Source organism: Pollachius pollachius (assembly GCF_949987615.1).
Source record: "Pollachius pollachius genome assembly, chromosome: 2".
Lineage (NCBI taxonomy): Eukaryota > Metazoa > Chordata > Actinopteri > Gadiformes > Gadidae > Pollachius > Pollachius pollachius.
In genome coordinates, this window is record NC_136935.1 from 48556594 (window position 1) to 48574363 (window position 17770).

The 17770-nt window shown below is 42.3% G+C and overlaps 1 protein-coding gene across 3 annotated transcripts; it reads right to left on the bottom strand.

Moving 5' to 3' along the window:
• Positions 1 to 5819: 5819 nt before the first annotated feature.
• On the bottom strand, positions 5820 to 17715 carry LOC307070605 (E3 ubiquitin/ISG15 ligase TRIM25-like). 3 transcript variants are annotated; one of them, XM_079729132.1, is made up of 10 exons: positions 17612 to 17715; positions 12264 to 12872; positions 11987 to 12082; positions 11124 to 11357; positions 10772 to 10934; positions 9086 to 9295; positions 8035 to 8172; positions 7863 to 7922; positions 7659 to 7718; positions 5820 to 7546 (listed from the first exon to the last, which is right to left on the bottom strand). In XM_079729132.1, the coding sequence occupies exons 2-10, from the start codon at positions 12864 to 12866 to the stop codon at positions 7014 to 7016; spliced, it is 2097 nt and encodes a 698-aa protein (XP_079585258.1). In that variant the 5' UTR covers positions 12867 to 12872; positions 17612 to 17715; the 3' UTR covers positions 5820 to 7013. The 3 variants fall into 3 exon arrangements, with proteins under 3 accessions (XP_079585258.1, XP_079585257.1, XP_079585259.1); XM_079729131.1 differs by having other exon boundaries at positions 9086 to 9298; XM_079729133.1 differs by having other exon boundaries at positions 9086 to 9298; positions 12264 to 12736; positions 17612 to 17670.
• Between the last annotated feature and the right edge of the window lie 55 nt (positions 17716 to 17770).

The window sequence follows — 17770 nt, forward strand, 5'->3', positions numbered from 1 at the left end:
GAAGGTAGTGATGGGTCGTTCGCGACCGAATCAGTTGGAATGGACAAATCTTTAACAAGAACGAACCGAACTGATTCTTCTCTCTCGTTCGTTCTCAGACTCTACTCCTCCCAGACCCACTAGTTGCTGACTCGCTGTTCGTTCACTGACTAGGGGTAGTGAAGAACGAGGCTTAGTGAGCCAGCTTACATAATACGATTCCATCAGTGAAATGGTAAATGCATGCTGTCTTTGTATTTCCTGTGTCATGTCAGATTAATCAAATATTTGAATGTCTCGTCAATCTGTCTGTTCTTTCATGGTTTGTTCTCCACCCGGGACCCCCACCATCATTGCTAAATCAGGTCTATTATCTTGCTGATATGTTAAACATCCAATAATGAACTACCCCCCATCTCGCTGAGTTTGGTTAAAGTTATAATGTTGCGCTGATTGATGACTGACTTCCACGATTGTTTGAGAATGAGAACGAGGGAGGAGCTGAGTCTGACTGACTCAGCCGAGAACCGTGCATTCCATGATTCGATTCACCGCTACCGGAAACTCGACTGAACGATAGAACGAACGGTTCTTAACGATCCCTCTTGGCGGACTGACCGACGTGAACTGAATCAAGGAAAATAATCATTGAATCCATCACTGGAGGAAGGCGAGCAGAGAAAATCCCTTCGTAATAGCGTCGCTGTCTGCGTTAGTTAGTAGGCCACCACTGTTACATCACTGCTACTTGTGCTAATTAACTGACCGGGTCGTTACAGTGGACTGGTCCGGTGGAGCTTTCAGTAAAGTTCGTGTTGAACTTTACTTTCATTTACCAGACACAATCTTGAAGCTTAAGGGTTACTGATATGTCATCAGCCTTCAACAAGACTACTCCATCGAAAAACATGTGCTCCTTGAAACGAACTCTTTCTTCCCTCTCCTCCCAACTCCAGCACGTTCCCTTTTCTCTACTTTCCCGCCTTCTCCACATACACCCGCAAACACCTCATCGCGCCCCCTCCTGTCTGGATGGCCATATCACAGTTCAATTAAGCCAAGGATATATACAACATTTACCTTACATCTAATAACATTTACAAAGTTTGCAACCATTGCACAAACGTCAACAAAACATAATGAAAAACAATAAACTCTTATATAATGTTGTTTATTCTTATGAATAACCAGAACCCAAATTTCAACTGGGTAACATAATATTTGCTGATACAATTCAGATGTAATTTATATTCCCCAACCCTGATGCTGTGCCCTTTTGTATGATTACTCACAGGACCGTGACCTACAGGAGGACGTAATACTAGACTTAATACTAGAAAGAAGTTATTTGGTTGTACAGAAGAGAAGCAACAGTTTGGCCAAAGCAATGCCTCTTGCACACTAAGTGCACCCTCTATTCTGTTATTTTGTTACACCATTGTAGGAGACACTTCCTGCTGGAATGCACCAGAGCCCTACTGGAGATAGTGGTCACACTAAAACCTCTCTGTGCCTACTAACAGCAGCCCCCGGCTCGTGCTCCTGTTCAGGGCCATCTATCTGCAGGTCCTCCGTGCTGGTCTGTCTCTTCAGGGCATATCTGTTGTGGCCTGGACGCCTGTGTGGAGCACTCTGGGTCCTGGCGACCGGTTTCCTCTCTCTCATGCTCCTCCGGGTGTGAACGCCCCTGTTGAAGACCGGAACCCTGTAAGGATGTTCATATAAACAAGAGCCAAGCACCAAAAATTGCTAGGTTAACCCATTCCCCGTATACAACAATGGTAGCTAGGATTAGACGCTACACAATGCTAAGTACTATTTTTAACTGCCAGAGTTCCATAGAACTCTGGCAGTTAAAAACATACGTTGGTTTGGTTTTTTTTGGACTGCAATCAGAAGTCAAATCTCTGTCACCATATATTCATGACATGGAAAGCAACAATGTCAAAATGTCAAAGGATTGGCTCGCTGCTCTAGAGCAGTGGTGTTCAAACTTTTTCTACTAGTACACCCATAGGCGTCGATTACGCCAGATTTCGTCAACATTCATTTTTAACCCACACCAAATTATTAATTATTATGGATTATTACACGAGTCTTTTCAATGCCGTGGAACGCTCCGTTCACTTGCATGGGCTCTTCACAACTTCCGGCAGTGAATTATATTTGATAATTGAATTATATTTGATAATATTTGATAATTCACCGTTGTTAAGTATAATTGACCGCTGTCAAGGAAAACAAAGGACTTTTTGCCTATAATGACGTCTTTGGTATCACTGAAGTAGTCCGTAACTTATCAACGCCAGCGTCTTCGGTTGCTAAGCGACGTCAACGTCTTTGGCGACTATTTCTCTGCTGATCAACACTACGAATGCTGGTAACAAATAAATTGTAAAAAGACACACCATGTGAAGTCTTTTTTTCGTTTTGGCACGTAGCCGTGTAATAAGCGGGATAATGTATAGAACGTCGCCGGTCATTATCGAAAATAAGCCCCTTCAGGGCGAAGCAAGACACCTTCGCTGCGCGTCAGTGTCCTGTTCACCCTGTCGGGGCTTATTTTCCCGATAATGACCCGCGTTCTATACATTATCCCTTACTTATTACACGGCTCTTCTCAATGCTGTAGACTGCTCCATTCCCTTGCATGGGCCTTCCTAACGTTCAGCTGTCAATTATTTTTGTTTATTACACGGCTCTTCTCAATGCAGTGGAATGCTCACGTCCATCATATTTGACCACTGTCAAGGAAAGTGTTGTTTTTTTTGCCTCTGATACACGTCATCTGTATCACGCCTCGTGCCCACTACATCCGTCCGTTGACTGATCCCCATTGACTTTGAATGGGGACGGACGCGCAATGCATTGCTGATCCGTGCGCTCCGTTGGTATGGAGCCAGCATCCTGCCATAATTCAAACCTGAAAAAAAAAAGTTTCAAAGGCTTGTAAATCTGGGTTTGCAAACTCAACACCTTGTAAAAAAGGTTTTGCAACACTGAAAAAAGAGATTATAGCCTGACTTTTTTAAAAAAACATCTGCAAACATGATTTTGTGTTCTATTTCATCTTCTTCATCATTTTCACCAGCACATTTTCAAAGTTTCAAAAATGTCACCAGCGCATTTGCAGAGTTTCAAATCTGACACTGTTCTAACAGTGTATTTCATTGTTTCCCGGTTTTGAAACCTTGTCAATGGGATACTGCAAACAGGTGTTCATACATTGAGAAATAAGTTTTGAAAGGTTGAATATTTAGTTTTAAAAACTTGTAAAGGTGTAAATTTACACCATTGCAATGTATTTAGCACTGACTTTTCAGAGATTTGACCACACAGGCGCAAGCTTTGAGTCACGTGATTATTGGCAGTGTTCTGTCGCGCATTCGTTTTGAAAGTCCCTGACAGTCAAAGGTCTGAAATCGTTGATCTGCAAAAGGGAAGAAAAAAAACGTTCCTGGGGCGGGACCATTTGGCTCTAAACCTATTGGTTGCTCTCTGCTGACGTACATTCCAATCACGTGTGCCGTTGACCGGGCTGTGCGTGGTTGACCGTGCTCTGCCGATGACAAGAATAACAAGCGACCTGCGTGGTTGATTTTGTTTTCCATTTTCTGGAACCATGGCTGGGATTATGACCAACTCACATTTCCTTTCTTTTTTTTCTTCCCCTGGAGAAAGAAATCATTTAAACTGCGCTGCTGCTGTCTTTTCATCTTAACGGCTCTAACCTGTCGTCAGCTGTAGACACCCGTATCTCAAACAGTCTGAGCCGTTGAGGGGACGAAGGTGTGTTATGTCCCCAATTTAGCCTTCTAGGCAGCGATTCGAAGGCGTTTCCAGCATGAAGGCCTTAACCCCCAACCGCCCCCAACCCTGCGCGCTGCCTTAAAGGCTCCGTGGAGGGCATACAACACCATTCATGGGGCCAGTGACAAGACGCTGTGTTGCGCTTTCAAAATAAAAGCAAGTGAGTAAAATATTTAAAAATCAAATATTTTGCGGTATAATTTTTGGGTGGGACAAATGCGCCTGTCTCGAAAATTTGAGGGGACTCCGTCCCCCCCGGTTCCTACGCCCTTGTACCCAGCAGTTCTGAAAATGCCCTTCCGAATGCGTCTCCGTCCCCAGCACATTTCAAACCAAACTGACGCCCATGAGTGCACCCCCTTTAAATTGAAACCGTAGCAAGAGTGAGGCGGGGATGAGGCGATGGCCTATCTCTGGTCGTCCTTGGTCCTCACACTGGGTCACCCAGCTGGCTCCGGCGGGAGACAATCCCGGGCAACAATTCCCGGCAACAATCCCTTTCTCCTCCATGTGTCTGTTCAATCTGAACTTCAGCGAGTCAAAGCCAAAGTTCCTTCTCAACCATGGCCGACATAACCCCCACTATAAGTCGGCAACAATCCTTTTCTCCTCCTCCATGTCGCCGCTCAGTCTGTGCTTCAGATTGACGTGGAAGTGGAAGGACCAGAGACGTCGAAGAACCCGATGCAGTCGTTAAAGATTCATAATATCATCCGGAGACACACAGCATTTGGCCGTGATAATATATATATATTATATTATATAGATATAGAGCCCCAGGACTACCGCCGGAGCATCCCGAGTGTTCAAGAATATTTACAGAACACGGAAAAAAGCTGTGTGCGCCTCCGGATGATATTAGGAATCCGAGCCATTGCGATACATCCACTGTAAACACGAGCACATGGTACCGTGATTGTAAGCTGCTCAGGGCCACACCCCCAACCCCACCTTGTCCCACCTCTAAAGAGCGGCACGTTTGCGGAAAGCTCATTGTGGGACTGGCTCGTAGTGGCTGTAATTTTGCACCAAGGCTGAATTTCTTGAACGTCTTCAAATACTGTATTGAGGGCCCACTAACACCTATATATAAGAATCCATAAACTAGCATGCATTGGGACTTTAAACGATCATCACGTCCGCCCCGATGGATTAAAAATTCTGAAACATGCCTTTTTTCGCATGTCATTAGTAAAGTTTTTGCTGTACGGTGTCATTTTTTGATAAACTTAGAAAATTGTTCTTATTCAGAACCAGATCTTTACATGACACAAAGGTTTCATACACATGATCCAAGGTCTTGTTTGAGTAGAGTTTCTTAAATTGGTACTAATTGTTTTAAACAAATGTTACGAGTTATGGCAAAATCTATTCTATCAATCACAAGTCAGTTTCAGAAGGTGGCAGAAACGTGCCATACACACAGAAGGCACCCACTGAACATGTGTGAAATGCTTGGTTTTGATATCGCATTCCTCATATGCGCAATGCACCACTTCGCCTCTAGGGGGCTAAGTGGGGTACACACATAAATGCCATCTACAATTATACCGCTGTGGGTGTGTGTGCTATGGGAGTTAAAAAATAAATAATTGAAAAACAGAGGCTTAGTTGCGTCTAGGAGTAATGACTACACCGCTGATTTGCTTGAAAAGGGCGTCTGCTGGCAAAGGCGTTGTAGGGGCTTTGGATACTTTGTAACTGCTTGCAGTGTCAAAGAACATTAGCCTCTAATCTACAGCTAATCTCATAAGAGTTTAGTTTTAAGCGCCTTCTCAATCGGTCGTCTGATGTTACTCATTTATCTGGTTCTTGATTGTGTCTAAGCAAACCAGCGAGCTCGGGAATCAATGTGTCACAAGGCTAAGGGATGGTCGCACCCCTGGAATGAAGAGTTGTCTTCAGGCCTAATGGATTTAGAGTACAGAATAGTAGAAAAGTACACAGAAAAGTTGCATTCACAGTTAAAACGAGAACATTCATGCATCCCAGACCCAAGACAGTAGACGTATGTCACAGACAAGGACCGTTATAAGTTTATTAGTACATGGCACGAATCCCAACATGGTTATTGATCCAAATATATGTATGACATTAAAATCTGATTTAATGTAACAGTTGATGTCGTGCCTCACACCCCCTAGCCATTCATAGATCACAGCCTATCATTACTTATTGCTTTATAAAGTAACGACTCGACCAATTTGAACCATTTAAAAGAGAGTGAAGGTTCCCACCACTTCTGATCGTCATTGATACCATTGAACATAATTTACAGCAGTCCACTGAAATTAAAAACCCAAGACCCAATACATATTACCTTAACATTTGGATTAAAATGAATGTAAAGTCTGATCTAGACATTTGACAATGCTATGCTGAACGTCTGTAACGGAGATATTCGTCCAGATTCTGAGAGAAACTCATTAGAGTGTGGCAAGATGGAGGGTTCAGAATATAACTTTAACAAATGTATTTCTACTGTGGCCCATCTCCCACACAGGTTGGATTTTAACCCTTTACACTTTGTCTAAGAACGTGGATGGCCGGACAGGATATTTTCACTTGTCTTCATACAGGTAACAGGATAATGATATTGCAGCAACACTATGGGGGTAGCGCAGTATAAGAGTCCTGCCATCGATGCCCACCACCTTGGCACCGTCACTAATGCCTACAGGTCACGTTTTAAAACTCTTCTAGAGCCAGAGGTGAGTCTGGGTTCACGTCAGAGTTTTCACCTAGCAGTAATTCATTTATTTTCTTTTGTGAAAGATTGAAGCCATGACAGCATAATCGACAGACGTATAACTTTCTTGATTTTTATTTTCTGTCACTTCCAATCGATGGGGAGCCATGTCATGTTTTCTGTGCTTCAGGCTGTCAGGTTGGTTCCAGTTGCGACTTCTCATCGCCCAGGAGGAACATGATTGGTCGAAACAAATTTGAAGTGAAAGAATGTAAAACGGCCCGTGTATAACATACAATTCAGCCTCACGTATCAGACTTAAGACACCAGTGTTTTACTTTTCAAGACACAATTGAACTTCATTAATCATAAGACATTTAGTGATTGGCGAGTAGAATGAAGTATTTTTGTTTGAGTGGTCAAATAATCTGGTTTGTTCAAGTAATTAAGTGTTGTCCCTGTGTATCAAGAAAAGTGTAAATGTATTAGTCTAGATCATACCATGTCACAAAGCCAATCTATGCATAGCCACCCCTCAGCCAGACAGCTCGCACAAGGCGATGGAAGACGTCTTGGAGAAGATCCAGAAGGCCGGATACACGGCTTGGGTGAAAGGAAACACGAAAGTGTGGAATGGATTCGCCTTCTCACCAATGCTGTAAAACGTGGTCGTTCCCTCATCACAATCCACCAGCACGCCAATGCGGTTGGCACTGAGACTCTCCAGCACCGTCTCGCTGTTGGCGTGCCAGGCAGACAGCTTCAGGGTGAACCACTCCACGCACCAGGACTGGTCGTTACGGCCCAAGCGACTGGAGGTGCCTTTGCGATCCATGCTCTTGTAAGCCAGCCCTATGCCCACAAAGTTGTTAATGCTCATCTTCACTTCCCAGTAGTGAAGTCCTCTGGAGAAACCCTTGGAGGTCATCACCTGGGAGCAGTCTGAGAACCGCGCGGGGCCGTCGGGGTAGTTCGCTGGCTCGTCCATCACTGAGGCCTCGGTCAGGTCGTCGCTCAGCTTCACACGTCTGTGGGCCGTCTTTGGATCCAAGGTGAGTACCGTGGCGTCTGTTCAGGGGAAAGGTTTTTGTTTGAGTTCAGTTAACAATAGAGACCCTGAGATTCCTTTACTTGTGTTTAGGGTCATACAGTTTATCAGTTGATAGCACTCTTCACTTACATTTGAGAAGCTCGTGTCTGTCTACGATGGAGGTAATGCATGGTGGGATGTCCATAGAATCTGAAACACAAACAAGGTGAGCACCGTGGCGTCTGTTCAGGGGAAAGGTTTTTGTTTGAGTTCAGTTAACAATAGAGACCCTGAGATTCCTTTACTTGTGTTTAGGGTCATACAGTTTATCAGTTGATAGCACTCTACACTTACATTTGAGAAGCTCGTGTCTGTCTACGATGGAGGTAATGCACGGTGGGATGTCCATAGAATCTGAAACACAGAAATTAAACAAGAAAAAAACATTTTATGAGGCCATGTTAATGTCTTCAGTGGTATGCACTCAACTATGCAATATAGTGAAAGGTACTAGGTTAAAGATTACCATGATCTTTAGTTGATTTCCCTTCAGGTGTCCGGCCTCTGGATTGATCTCTCTTATTAAGAGTCAGAAGGTTCTCCACGGAGCTTGCTGCCCTCATCTTCGTCTCACCCTTTTCGTTTTGACCCTGGGCGGGTTTCCCTACATGAAGCAACTTTATAAAATATCTTACTCTCTGGAGCAATTTAATTGTAACACTAAACCAAGGTTTAGCGATGTTCTGATACAATTTGTTCCTTCCCGATACCAATTCTCATTCTGATTCCTGAAACTTGAGTATCGGCTGATTCCGAGTACATCCTGATGTTGACAATTTTTTTTCAGAACTAGATGATTTACATTTTTTATCTATAATTATAATACATTTGTATTCTTGCCATTAAGCATCCATTCATCCATGTTTTTCCGATTTGGTAGCTTGAACGCACGTAGGTTGTAGGTGGCGTTTCCCTTTCCACCACAGACGAAGTAACAAACGTAGAGTAACACTGCATGTGTTTGTGATGTTCTTTGCCTGTCTAGTAAATGAGCATGATGGTATCGGATCGGCACATAGACTTGCGTACTCGCCGATACCCAATTATTTTAGGCAGTATCGTTTCAATTTCTGATACTGGTATCGGTAACGGAACAACTCTACCAAGGAAAGTATGCATTTGGAATTGGTTTCAGTTTTTTACTGGATGGTGCCAATGCGGCAAAATCTTGTTCGGCAAGTATTAGTTGTTTGCAGGCTTTCAATTAGATGATGGAAGTTAAGTTCAACTGCTGTAGAGGCATTTTTTGAATCATTGATTCAATCATTACTTCGGAATACAATTGGAAAAGAAGATAAGAAAATATATGTTATCCAATTGATGCAATTGATCATCCTATCGTTTTCGCATATAACTCAACATTAGCAAATAATTGCTTTTCGTTGCAAAGAGCTATTGACTATTTAAATGTGTTTTGGATTAACCTCCTCATCCCAAAAGGACCCTGTACCGACCCTGTACCCCCAATTTCAAATACGTCATAAGGAATTTAAACACAAACAAGGGAGCCATCTTACGCTGATGTCTGCCCCTGGGTCCTTGGAACCTTGAAACTGAGCAGGGTGCTGGACCACAGTAGACACCTGGTTGACCCTGGGAGGGCCCTGGACCATGGGAGGGCCCTGCACCCTGGAAGGGCCCCTGCATCAACGGACCTGGACCACGGGACCTCCCGCGGCTGGAAGACCTAACATGGCTTTGGGAAGGGTAGTTTACCTGTGGTGCCCCTGCTGAAATGAAAAGGTCGGTCATGTTATTCTATATCTATTGGCTTTCAGAGCATGGATTTGGAATTGATTTCAGTTTTATACTGGATTGTGCCAATGCGATAAAATCTTGTCCGGCGAGTATTAGTTCTTTGTAGGCTTTAAATCAGATGATAAAAGTAAAGCCAGTCAATTTGAACAAGTTTTCATCAAAATAATCAAGAAGTAAACTGCCGTAGAGGCATTTTTTTAATCATTGCATAATTAATTATATTTGAAAACCATATTAGAAAATGTTTGCTGATTGATTTATGCAATTTATCATCCTATCGTCTTCACATATATCTCACCAGTAGCAAATATGCCATTATTGAAATCTGAAAACAAGAAAGGATATTGGCTTAGGGCTCTGCCGAAGATTTGGAATCTCCCAGAATATTAGTATTTCAAACAAGCTCAATTGCTTTTCGTTGCAAAGAGCTATTTTGACTATTTAAATGTGTTTTGGATGGGTCTTTAAATGGATACTTCACTGATTGAGAACGGGCGTTCTATCATTATAAAATCGCTATTGTATTTTTTTTTTTTAACCCAGTCTTCCCTTGGCCTAGCTTTTCTGATTTGATTTTCTCCTGAGATGACGTCAAATGACGTGTTTGATGTCATCTCAGGGGAAAATTAGATCAGAAAAGAAAACTCTTTCTGCCTTTTCTCAGGCTAGGATGAACCGATTTCAATAATATAATTATTTACTTCATATAACCTTCATATCTCAACCGGTGAAGTATCTCTTTAACCTCCTCATGCCAAAAGGACCCTGTACCGGGTTTAGCCCCTCCGCCCCCCCAATTTCAAAGACGTCATAAGGAATTTAAACACATGAGAAAGTGGACATGTGACACACCATTAGAAAGATTAGATTCTCAACTTTTAGTCCATCATAACCATTGTGAGCTGAACGACAGACAATTCCACCTTTTTAAAATGCCAAACGACGTCTTTGATAGAGTGGATGGAGAGGATTGGCTTTTCAGGATGAAGAGGTTAAACCCGAGGGAAATTAGAACCAGATAAATAAGTACCACTATTGACTGAGACTACACTGTTACTTTTTCAGCTCAGTTTCAGTATATAATGGTACTAATTACATTGGTTGAAATGATTTTACCCTACACTAATGCACTGAAGTTAGCCTGCACTAATTGTCACAAGATTTTTGATTATTATTAGTAGTAATTGTAATGTTAAAACCCATCCACTGCTTCAAAACGCTTTGCCATTTGTCACTTTCCTTTCCACCATAATATATCATCCCCTGCTACAAGCCTGAATAAACATTGTTCTCCATGGATCAAATATATTGACATAGTGCATGTATGATAACCTGAGAACAGCTTCAGTAACAATAAAAACACAGCCAGCCTCGGGTTGTAATGGTGCAAAGTCCAGCATTAACAACCACCACCGCTGTGCAGAAGAGACAGTTTAAAGGCCCACCTGGTTTCAGTATCGCTAGTCTCTTCTCAACAGGTTGTTTCAACAGGTCACACAGATAATCCTTGAAGACAACGATGAACTTCTGGGCGTCCGTATTGTCCAGATTCACCCGAGGAGTCTTGCACTCAATATTGACAACAGAAGGCAGGTCCAGTTGTGAAGCCTTTCCAAAAACAATGTAGAGACAACATCTTGTATTACGATATAACAAGTTACTGATGGTAAACGGTGACCATTGGCTCATTTAAATCCGACACTAGGAGCATATTGCCAAATACCAGTCAAAAAAAGATGTCTCTTTGTGTGCTGTGTCTAACCGAAATTAAGGGGAGCTGAAGTCTTGTCATCTCACCTGCAGAAAGGCTAGGGTGTCTGACTGACTCAGAAGATCGCTGATTTTGCTTTTGGTACTGTCCATCTGCTTGATATTCTGTGAGAACCACTTTGTAACGTTATTGAACTTGTCCTCTCCACTCTGCAGCTGGCGGTCCACTGTGTTCATGGCTTCACGCTCCTCTTTGTCCAGCATCTCTCGGATCTGCTGGTACTCTGCCTCCAGCATCTTCTTCCTGCTGGTCACAGATTCCTAGGGGTAGCCCATAACATAGATGACATTGTTATACAGGGCCAGGCAATTATTCAATATTTTCGTTTATCTTTGGTGTGGCATTGCATGGTGATGAAATTAAGATATGGACTTGGATATGGATATGGATCGTGACACTCTGTTTTATCTAGCATATGACGAGTTGCTATTCCATTTAAATAATCAAAATTAGTTTTATACCAGTTTTAGTCTGATACCATACTGAAAAAGTCCACTATTAACAGTGTAATGAACCATGGTTAGACTGTAAAAATTTTATTTTCTAATTCAGAAAGGGATCTTGATATTATGTCAAATTTCCCATGATTATCATAATACATTTCTTCATAATGCCCCGCCCTGAGAGGAGCAAGGGAGCAAATTAGGTAAAAGGAAATAGCATTATAGGCAAGGATTTGGCTGAACAGGGTTTATGAATCTTCTCATAAAATGACAGACAGAACGGTGTAGCAAGTGCAGTTTGCAAATAACATGAAATTGTGTATTCCCCTTTTTAAGGTTATCATTGATTTAGTTCATCAAACGATTACGGTGGTCTTTGAACGTGAGGACCCCACTGCATGTACGTACACAGCAAAGTAATATATTATATAATATATTTACTGTACCTTGAACTTGTTCTTTGCCACTGTTATCTGGTAAATGGCAGCCTCTGTCTTTTCAATCTTTGAATCCAGCAACGACAATTTGGATTTCAAATCAGACTACAGAAAAGAAGAATTAGTTACACATTGAACAGATGAGCTCTATAACTTTCAATCTTTGAATCCATCAACACCAATTTGGATTTGCAGTCAGACTGCAGAATGACCATAATTAAGAAAGTAAAAAACAGTAACACACTTATACACAAACAGAAAGATGGACACACCCAAACACACGCACCTCTTTCAGAACCTTTAGTTCATTAGGAGTCTTGAGGGTGCATCCCTTGTGGACCTGCTGCAGGCAGAAGCTGCAGATGCAGCGGCTGTGTTGGACACAGAAGAACTCCATCGGCTTGTGATGGTCGGGGCAGATGCGCTCGTTCATGTCCACGAGCGGCTCTCTGAGCTGGTGTGCGCGGTAGATCGGGTTGTCGAGGTGGGGACGAACGTGCTCGAGGCAGAACGACGCCATACAGGTGAGACAGGTCTTGGCCGCCTCGGAGGACAGACACGTATCGCACATCACGATGGGCTTTTTTATGGCTTCCTCCTCCTTCTTCTCAAACCCGATCTCGGTCTTCCTGTAGCGGGTGCTGAACGTTTCCACCACAGTACTGAGCACCGTGTTCTTCTTGAGCTCTGGCCTGGTGGGGAAGTGGGCCCGACATTGAGGGCAGTCGTAGCTCTCCTTCCAGCTGGAGGTAAGACAGTCTTGACAGAAGTTGTGTCCGCATGAAATCGTCACCGGGCATTGGAAGAGAGAGAGGCAAATGCTGCAGGTGAGCTCGTCCTTCATATCTTTTAGATATTGCACATTACTGGTTGACTCTATTTCTGCCATGGTGGTCTGCAGTGGTGGACAAAGAACACAACTACTTTATTTGAGTCAAAGTATAGATCCTCCTGGTCAAATATTACTCCAATACAAGTTAAGCTGTTCAGTCAAATTTCTCCAAATATTGGAGTACTTCAAAATGCTTGAGAATTCAAAAGCACATTTTCTTTTTAATGTCAACGTATTGTTGTATCGTTGCCACAATGCATTGATAGATCTTAATGAATCTGAAACAACCTACTGAATGCAGCGGAGTAAAAGTCATAAGTTTCCAGATAAAGTAATACTCAAGTGAAGTACAGATACTATATAATAACAGTAGGCCTACTCAAATAAAGTACTTCGTTACTGTCGAACCCTTGGTCTGTCGCAATAGAAACGAAACGTATTCACACCAGGAAAGTCCTTTAGTTCGCTCTCTTTTGTCCGGACCAAAAACACAGTGTTTATTTTTTGGTTAGGTGCGGTTCCTTTTCACATTACAATTTTCGCAACAGTCCCATAAGTTGACAACAAACCCACATGTGTGCAAAGATCGTTCAATCATTGGACAAAGGGTCTGGGGCGGGGTAAAGCATGAAAATAAATAAAAGGGGGAGAAAGCGCCGGTGAAGTAAACAATCATGGATATCCAGCGTGACATAGCCTACATTGGTCTGCGGACCGGTCAAACTCCTTCTCCCTCATCCTGACTCGGAATGTGTTAAATGCATTGGCATTTTTACGTGTGTTTTCCAGCATAATTTTTACGTGCTTTTGTCAAACCATCGGGTGAAAATGAGTCGTGGTTAAACATGGAGCAAAGAGGAGACGGAATGTCTATTTGATATCGGACCCAAATATCCAATAGACGTTCCGTCTCCTCTTTGCTCCATGATGAGCTACGACTCATTTTCACCCGACGGTCCGACAATGTGCTGCTAATCTTGGAGATACCGCTAATCAAACAATAATTCCCATAATGCGCGCGGCCGAGCGGGTGTCTGTTACGTCCAAAGAGGCGTATGATTTTAAAACCTGGATCGGATCGAGGTGCATTCGCTTTCACACCTCAAGCGAACCGTACCAGGGTTCGTTTCAAGGCGAACAGAGACCACCTTTCCGGCTGGGTCTCGGTCCTGTTTGGTCCGCACCAGAGTTCGATGGTTTGTATTCACCCCAGCCCAAACGGTCTGCACCAGTGATTTTATGGTTTGGTTCGAACCAAACAAGGCAGGTGTAAATACAAAACAATCCAGAAAATCTAGGTTTTTCGGTTACTAGGGACTTTAATTTCCCCGTCCTTCAGTTATCTGGTAAACGTAGCCGGGTGGTGGGGTTTAAGTCAAAAACAGAAATAAAAACAAAAGGTAACTTACACCGAGCGCTGTGTGTTTCTGGAGCTCCACGGAGCTCCAGAAAAACACAGAGAAACGAAACTAGGGAGCGGGTTACGTGAGGTGAACAACACGATGTGGACGTATTGAGTCATACTGTGGGCAAAACTAAATTATATTGTGAGCCAAACTCTTTATTCATTTATTTTATATAAGAAATAAGAACACTGTACGTAGTAAATTATATTGTGTGCCAAACTCTTTATTAATTTATTGTATATAAGAAATAAGAATACATAATGTATGTGTAGCCTCTTTGGTAAATTATATTTGAGCCAAACTCATTTATTTATTATTATTTATTTATTTAATTTAATAAATTAGAATACATCAGCTGTATGCGATGTTTACTTCAACAGCACCAGATAAATAAGTGTGTGTTTAGCAGACGCATTATATGAACTGTATACATGCGCTTGGAGTTAAAGGGCAGTGAGCCACAAATCATTAGCTTATTGTTTTAAAAGTTGTGGTGGTTTTTTGCCAGTCTCAGCCATCTAGTTTGTGTCTGCTGCTCCTAACTCATGTTGTATTTATTCGATAAGGGTTAAAGCCAAGGAGGGGTATGCTTTCATATCTGCCCACAACATCGCTCATTACAACGATCATACACAAAGTGATCGAATGTCGCCATTGCATTTGGCTAATTTACTACACAGCACCACCAATGGCGGCGCCAGGGTGTCGCTTGCTGTAGCTATAGCAACACCAAGATTTGGCTTAGAAACACCAAAGCAACACCAAGTTGGCTAGATGTTTTGTTTTTTTGTGTGATACAAAAATAAAAATGAGTGGTGATTTGGGGTAATTTTATTTACGTTTGAATATGATGATATAACGCCAACATCTTGCTCACGCCAGTGCCAGCACCGGCACTCGCGAGATTGCAAACGAGTGTAACGTTGCCTAGCGACAGTTAGAATAACAGCCTACCGGAGTTTCCAGTTAAAAAATTAAATAACAGAAATTAAAAAGGAGACGTTTCTCGTAAGGTACAAGGTGGTGCCGACGACAGATAGTAAAAACGTGGACCCTAACAGTGAGGACTCTGAGGATCAAAGAAACGATTTGGATTTTTTGGAAGGAGAAAAACATTCTCCCAGTGAGCCTGAGAATATTTTCTGCCATGAGTCCCATACCGTCTCAAGTATTGTCGCGCCATTGCAGTTACCCCCGATAGAAATGCGGGTGCGCGCATGCATCCAGTGCAGGCGGAAGGACACGATACGCTTCGATTTCACCCAAGGCTTAATCAAAATAACATGTTTTTCTATATATTTGTTACCAACGAGGTTGTAAAGAAATTATTTATAGCACACCTGTCAAAATTATTATTTTTATTCCTCCTACGTGTTTACGATCTTGATTCATTCATTGCACAGGCCTATCGCAATTATGAAATAAATAAATAGGGAAGATAGCCAAAAACCAGGATAAGTAGCCTATCCCTTCTCTATAATGCACACTGAAGGAAGAATATACATGATTCTTCTTTCCTAGTCAATGTTATAGGGGGACACACATTTTGTCAGAATGTACTTTCGACATTCATGTAAAGTCATGCATCATACTGAGTTGTTGCTCTTTCGCAAACCATTTGTTCACCAGTAGTCAAGCTTTTTGAATCATTCGTTCACCAGTAGTTAAGTGATTGAACGAATGATTCAAAAGCTTAACTACTGGTGAACGAATGATTCAAAAAGCTTAACTACTGAATGATTATAACATTGGCTAGGAAAGAGGAAACATGTTTATATTCAATAGTTATTATTAATGATCTGAAGTTGTCTAGGAAAGAAGAATCATGTATGTCTATATTCTTCCTTCAGTGTGCATTATAGAGAAGGGATAGGCTACTTATCCTGGTTTTTGGCTAGACTTATTTGGGCTATTTTTCGTTTATTTGTGTAAGGTAATGAAATGCACTACGCCAGTACATTTACATTTACATTTAGGGCATTTAGCAGACGCTTTTATCCAAAGCGACTTACAATAAGTGCATTTGTTACAATAAGTACATTTGTCATAAGAAGTGAAACAATATATCGCTGTCGGTACAGTAAAGATGTTCATAGAACCAAGTGCAAGTATTACAATCGCTAGGCTAACCCATTCCCCGTGTAAAGCAACGATAGCAGCTACTGTAGATGCTACACAATTAAGTACCTAGTAGTTAGGAAAAACTCACAACCGAGAGTATAGTAGTCGAACATAACTTTACTGAGGCACCACAAAGGGGAGCGGGGAGCGCGCACGGAGACAGGCAGGAAAACAACATAGAAAAACAGGCAACGGCGCTTGCGCCGATGAGGGTTAAACAAAAAAATGCCAGCGGACTGGCGCTATAATTGCGATAGGCCTACCATGATCAATGTTATAGTTATTTATCCGCAGATTTTGCAACTGAAATGTGGATTAGCCTATAGGAATAAAATACGATCAGCTGGTTTCAGTAGGCCTAGACAGCTGTCAGTTCGGCCGCTGTGAAATGAATGAATAAAGATCGTAAACACGTGGGAAGAATAAAAACATTAATTCTGACAGATGTGCTATAAAGGACTTCTTTACAACCTTGTTGGTAACAAAAATATAGAAAAACATGTAGGTTACTTTTAATTCAGCCTTGGGTGAAATCGAGTAGTGCGTCTTTACGCGTGCACTGGATGCATGCGCGCTCCCGCAGCAGGGGATAACATTTTAATCGGGGGTAACTACATTGGTACGACACCGGCACTTTGGTCACCAGCCAGGATTCAACCAGGAGAAAACCTATATCCTAAATGGATTTAATACGTGGGTGAGAGCCATGCAGTCACTGCACACACACAACGCTACCCGGCACAAATCAAACTTCACTCCTGTTGGATGAAGTTCAGAAGAAGGAATGTATGTAAGGAAATACAACTTTGGAAATTACATCGCGTATGCGTATGAATGTCGGCCTATTATAAACTGTTCAGTGTGTTATTTGACAGTCAGTCGGCGTAAGATATGCATGATAAAAAGTAACGAGACAAAGAATTACAAAAAAAACATCGCGAAGGAGGAGTTAATGCATCGCAAGTCCCCTCTGGCCTGTATAGGCCAGGCCTGTATAGGCCAGGCCTGTACAGGCCAGGCCTGTATAGGCCAGGCCTGTATAGGCCAGGCCTATACAACTTGCGATCTTCGCATCATAATTTCAAAGTCATTAGGCCCCGTTTTATTTTTTTTCCTTTGGAATGACCAGCAACATCTTGACTGCAACACAGCAACAGCTTAGCTACACCAACAAAAATATCCTGGCGCGGCCAATGAGCATCACTCATTTTAACTCTCATATCGCTGACAAAAATCTAGACAAGCACGGCATTTATATTAACAACAACCACCTACCTTTATATCTTTATTCCTGCACGGACAAGGCTGTCAATGCGACCACTTCAATCCATTCGTTGTTCACTCTACAGGTGCGGCCCATCCTGTATCGCTACGTTGCACTTTCTCATCATGTGACTAATACAGTCCAGAATGGACAAGCTGGTTGTGCAGGTT

Bases quoted from the DNA above. Each gene is read 5' to 3' on its own strand.
- LOC307070605 (XM_079729131.1), bottom strand. From the start codon at position 12,866: ATGGCAGAAATAGAGTCAACCAGTAATGTGCAATATCTAAAAGATATG. The intron at 7,923-8,034 runs GTAATCTTTAAC...TCTGTGTTTCAG, and splicing joins GAAATCAACTAAAGATCATG to ATTCTATGGACATCCCACCG. The intron at 7,547-7,658 runs GTAAGTGAAGAG...TCCCCTGAACAG, and splicing joins CAGACACGAGCTTCTCAAAT to ACGCCACGGTACTCACCTTG.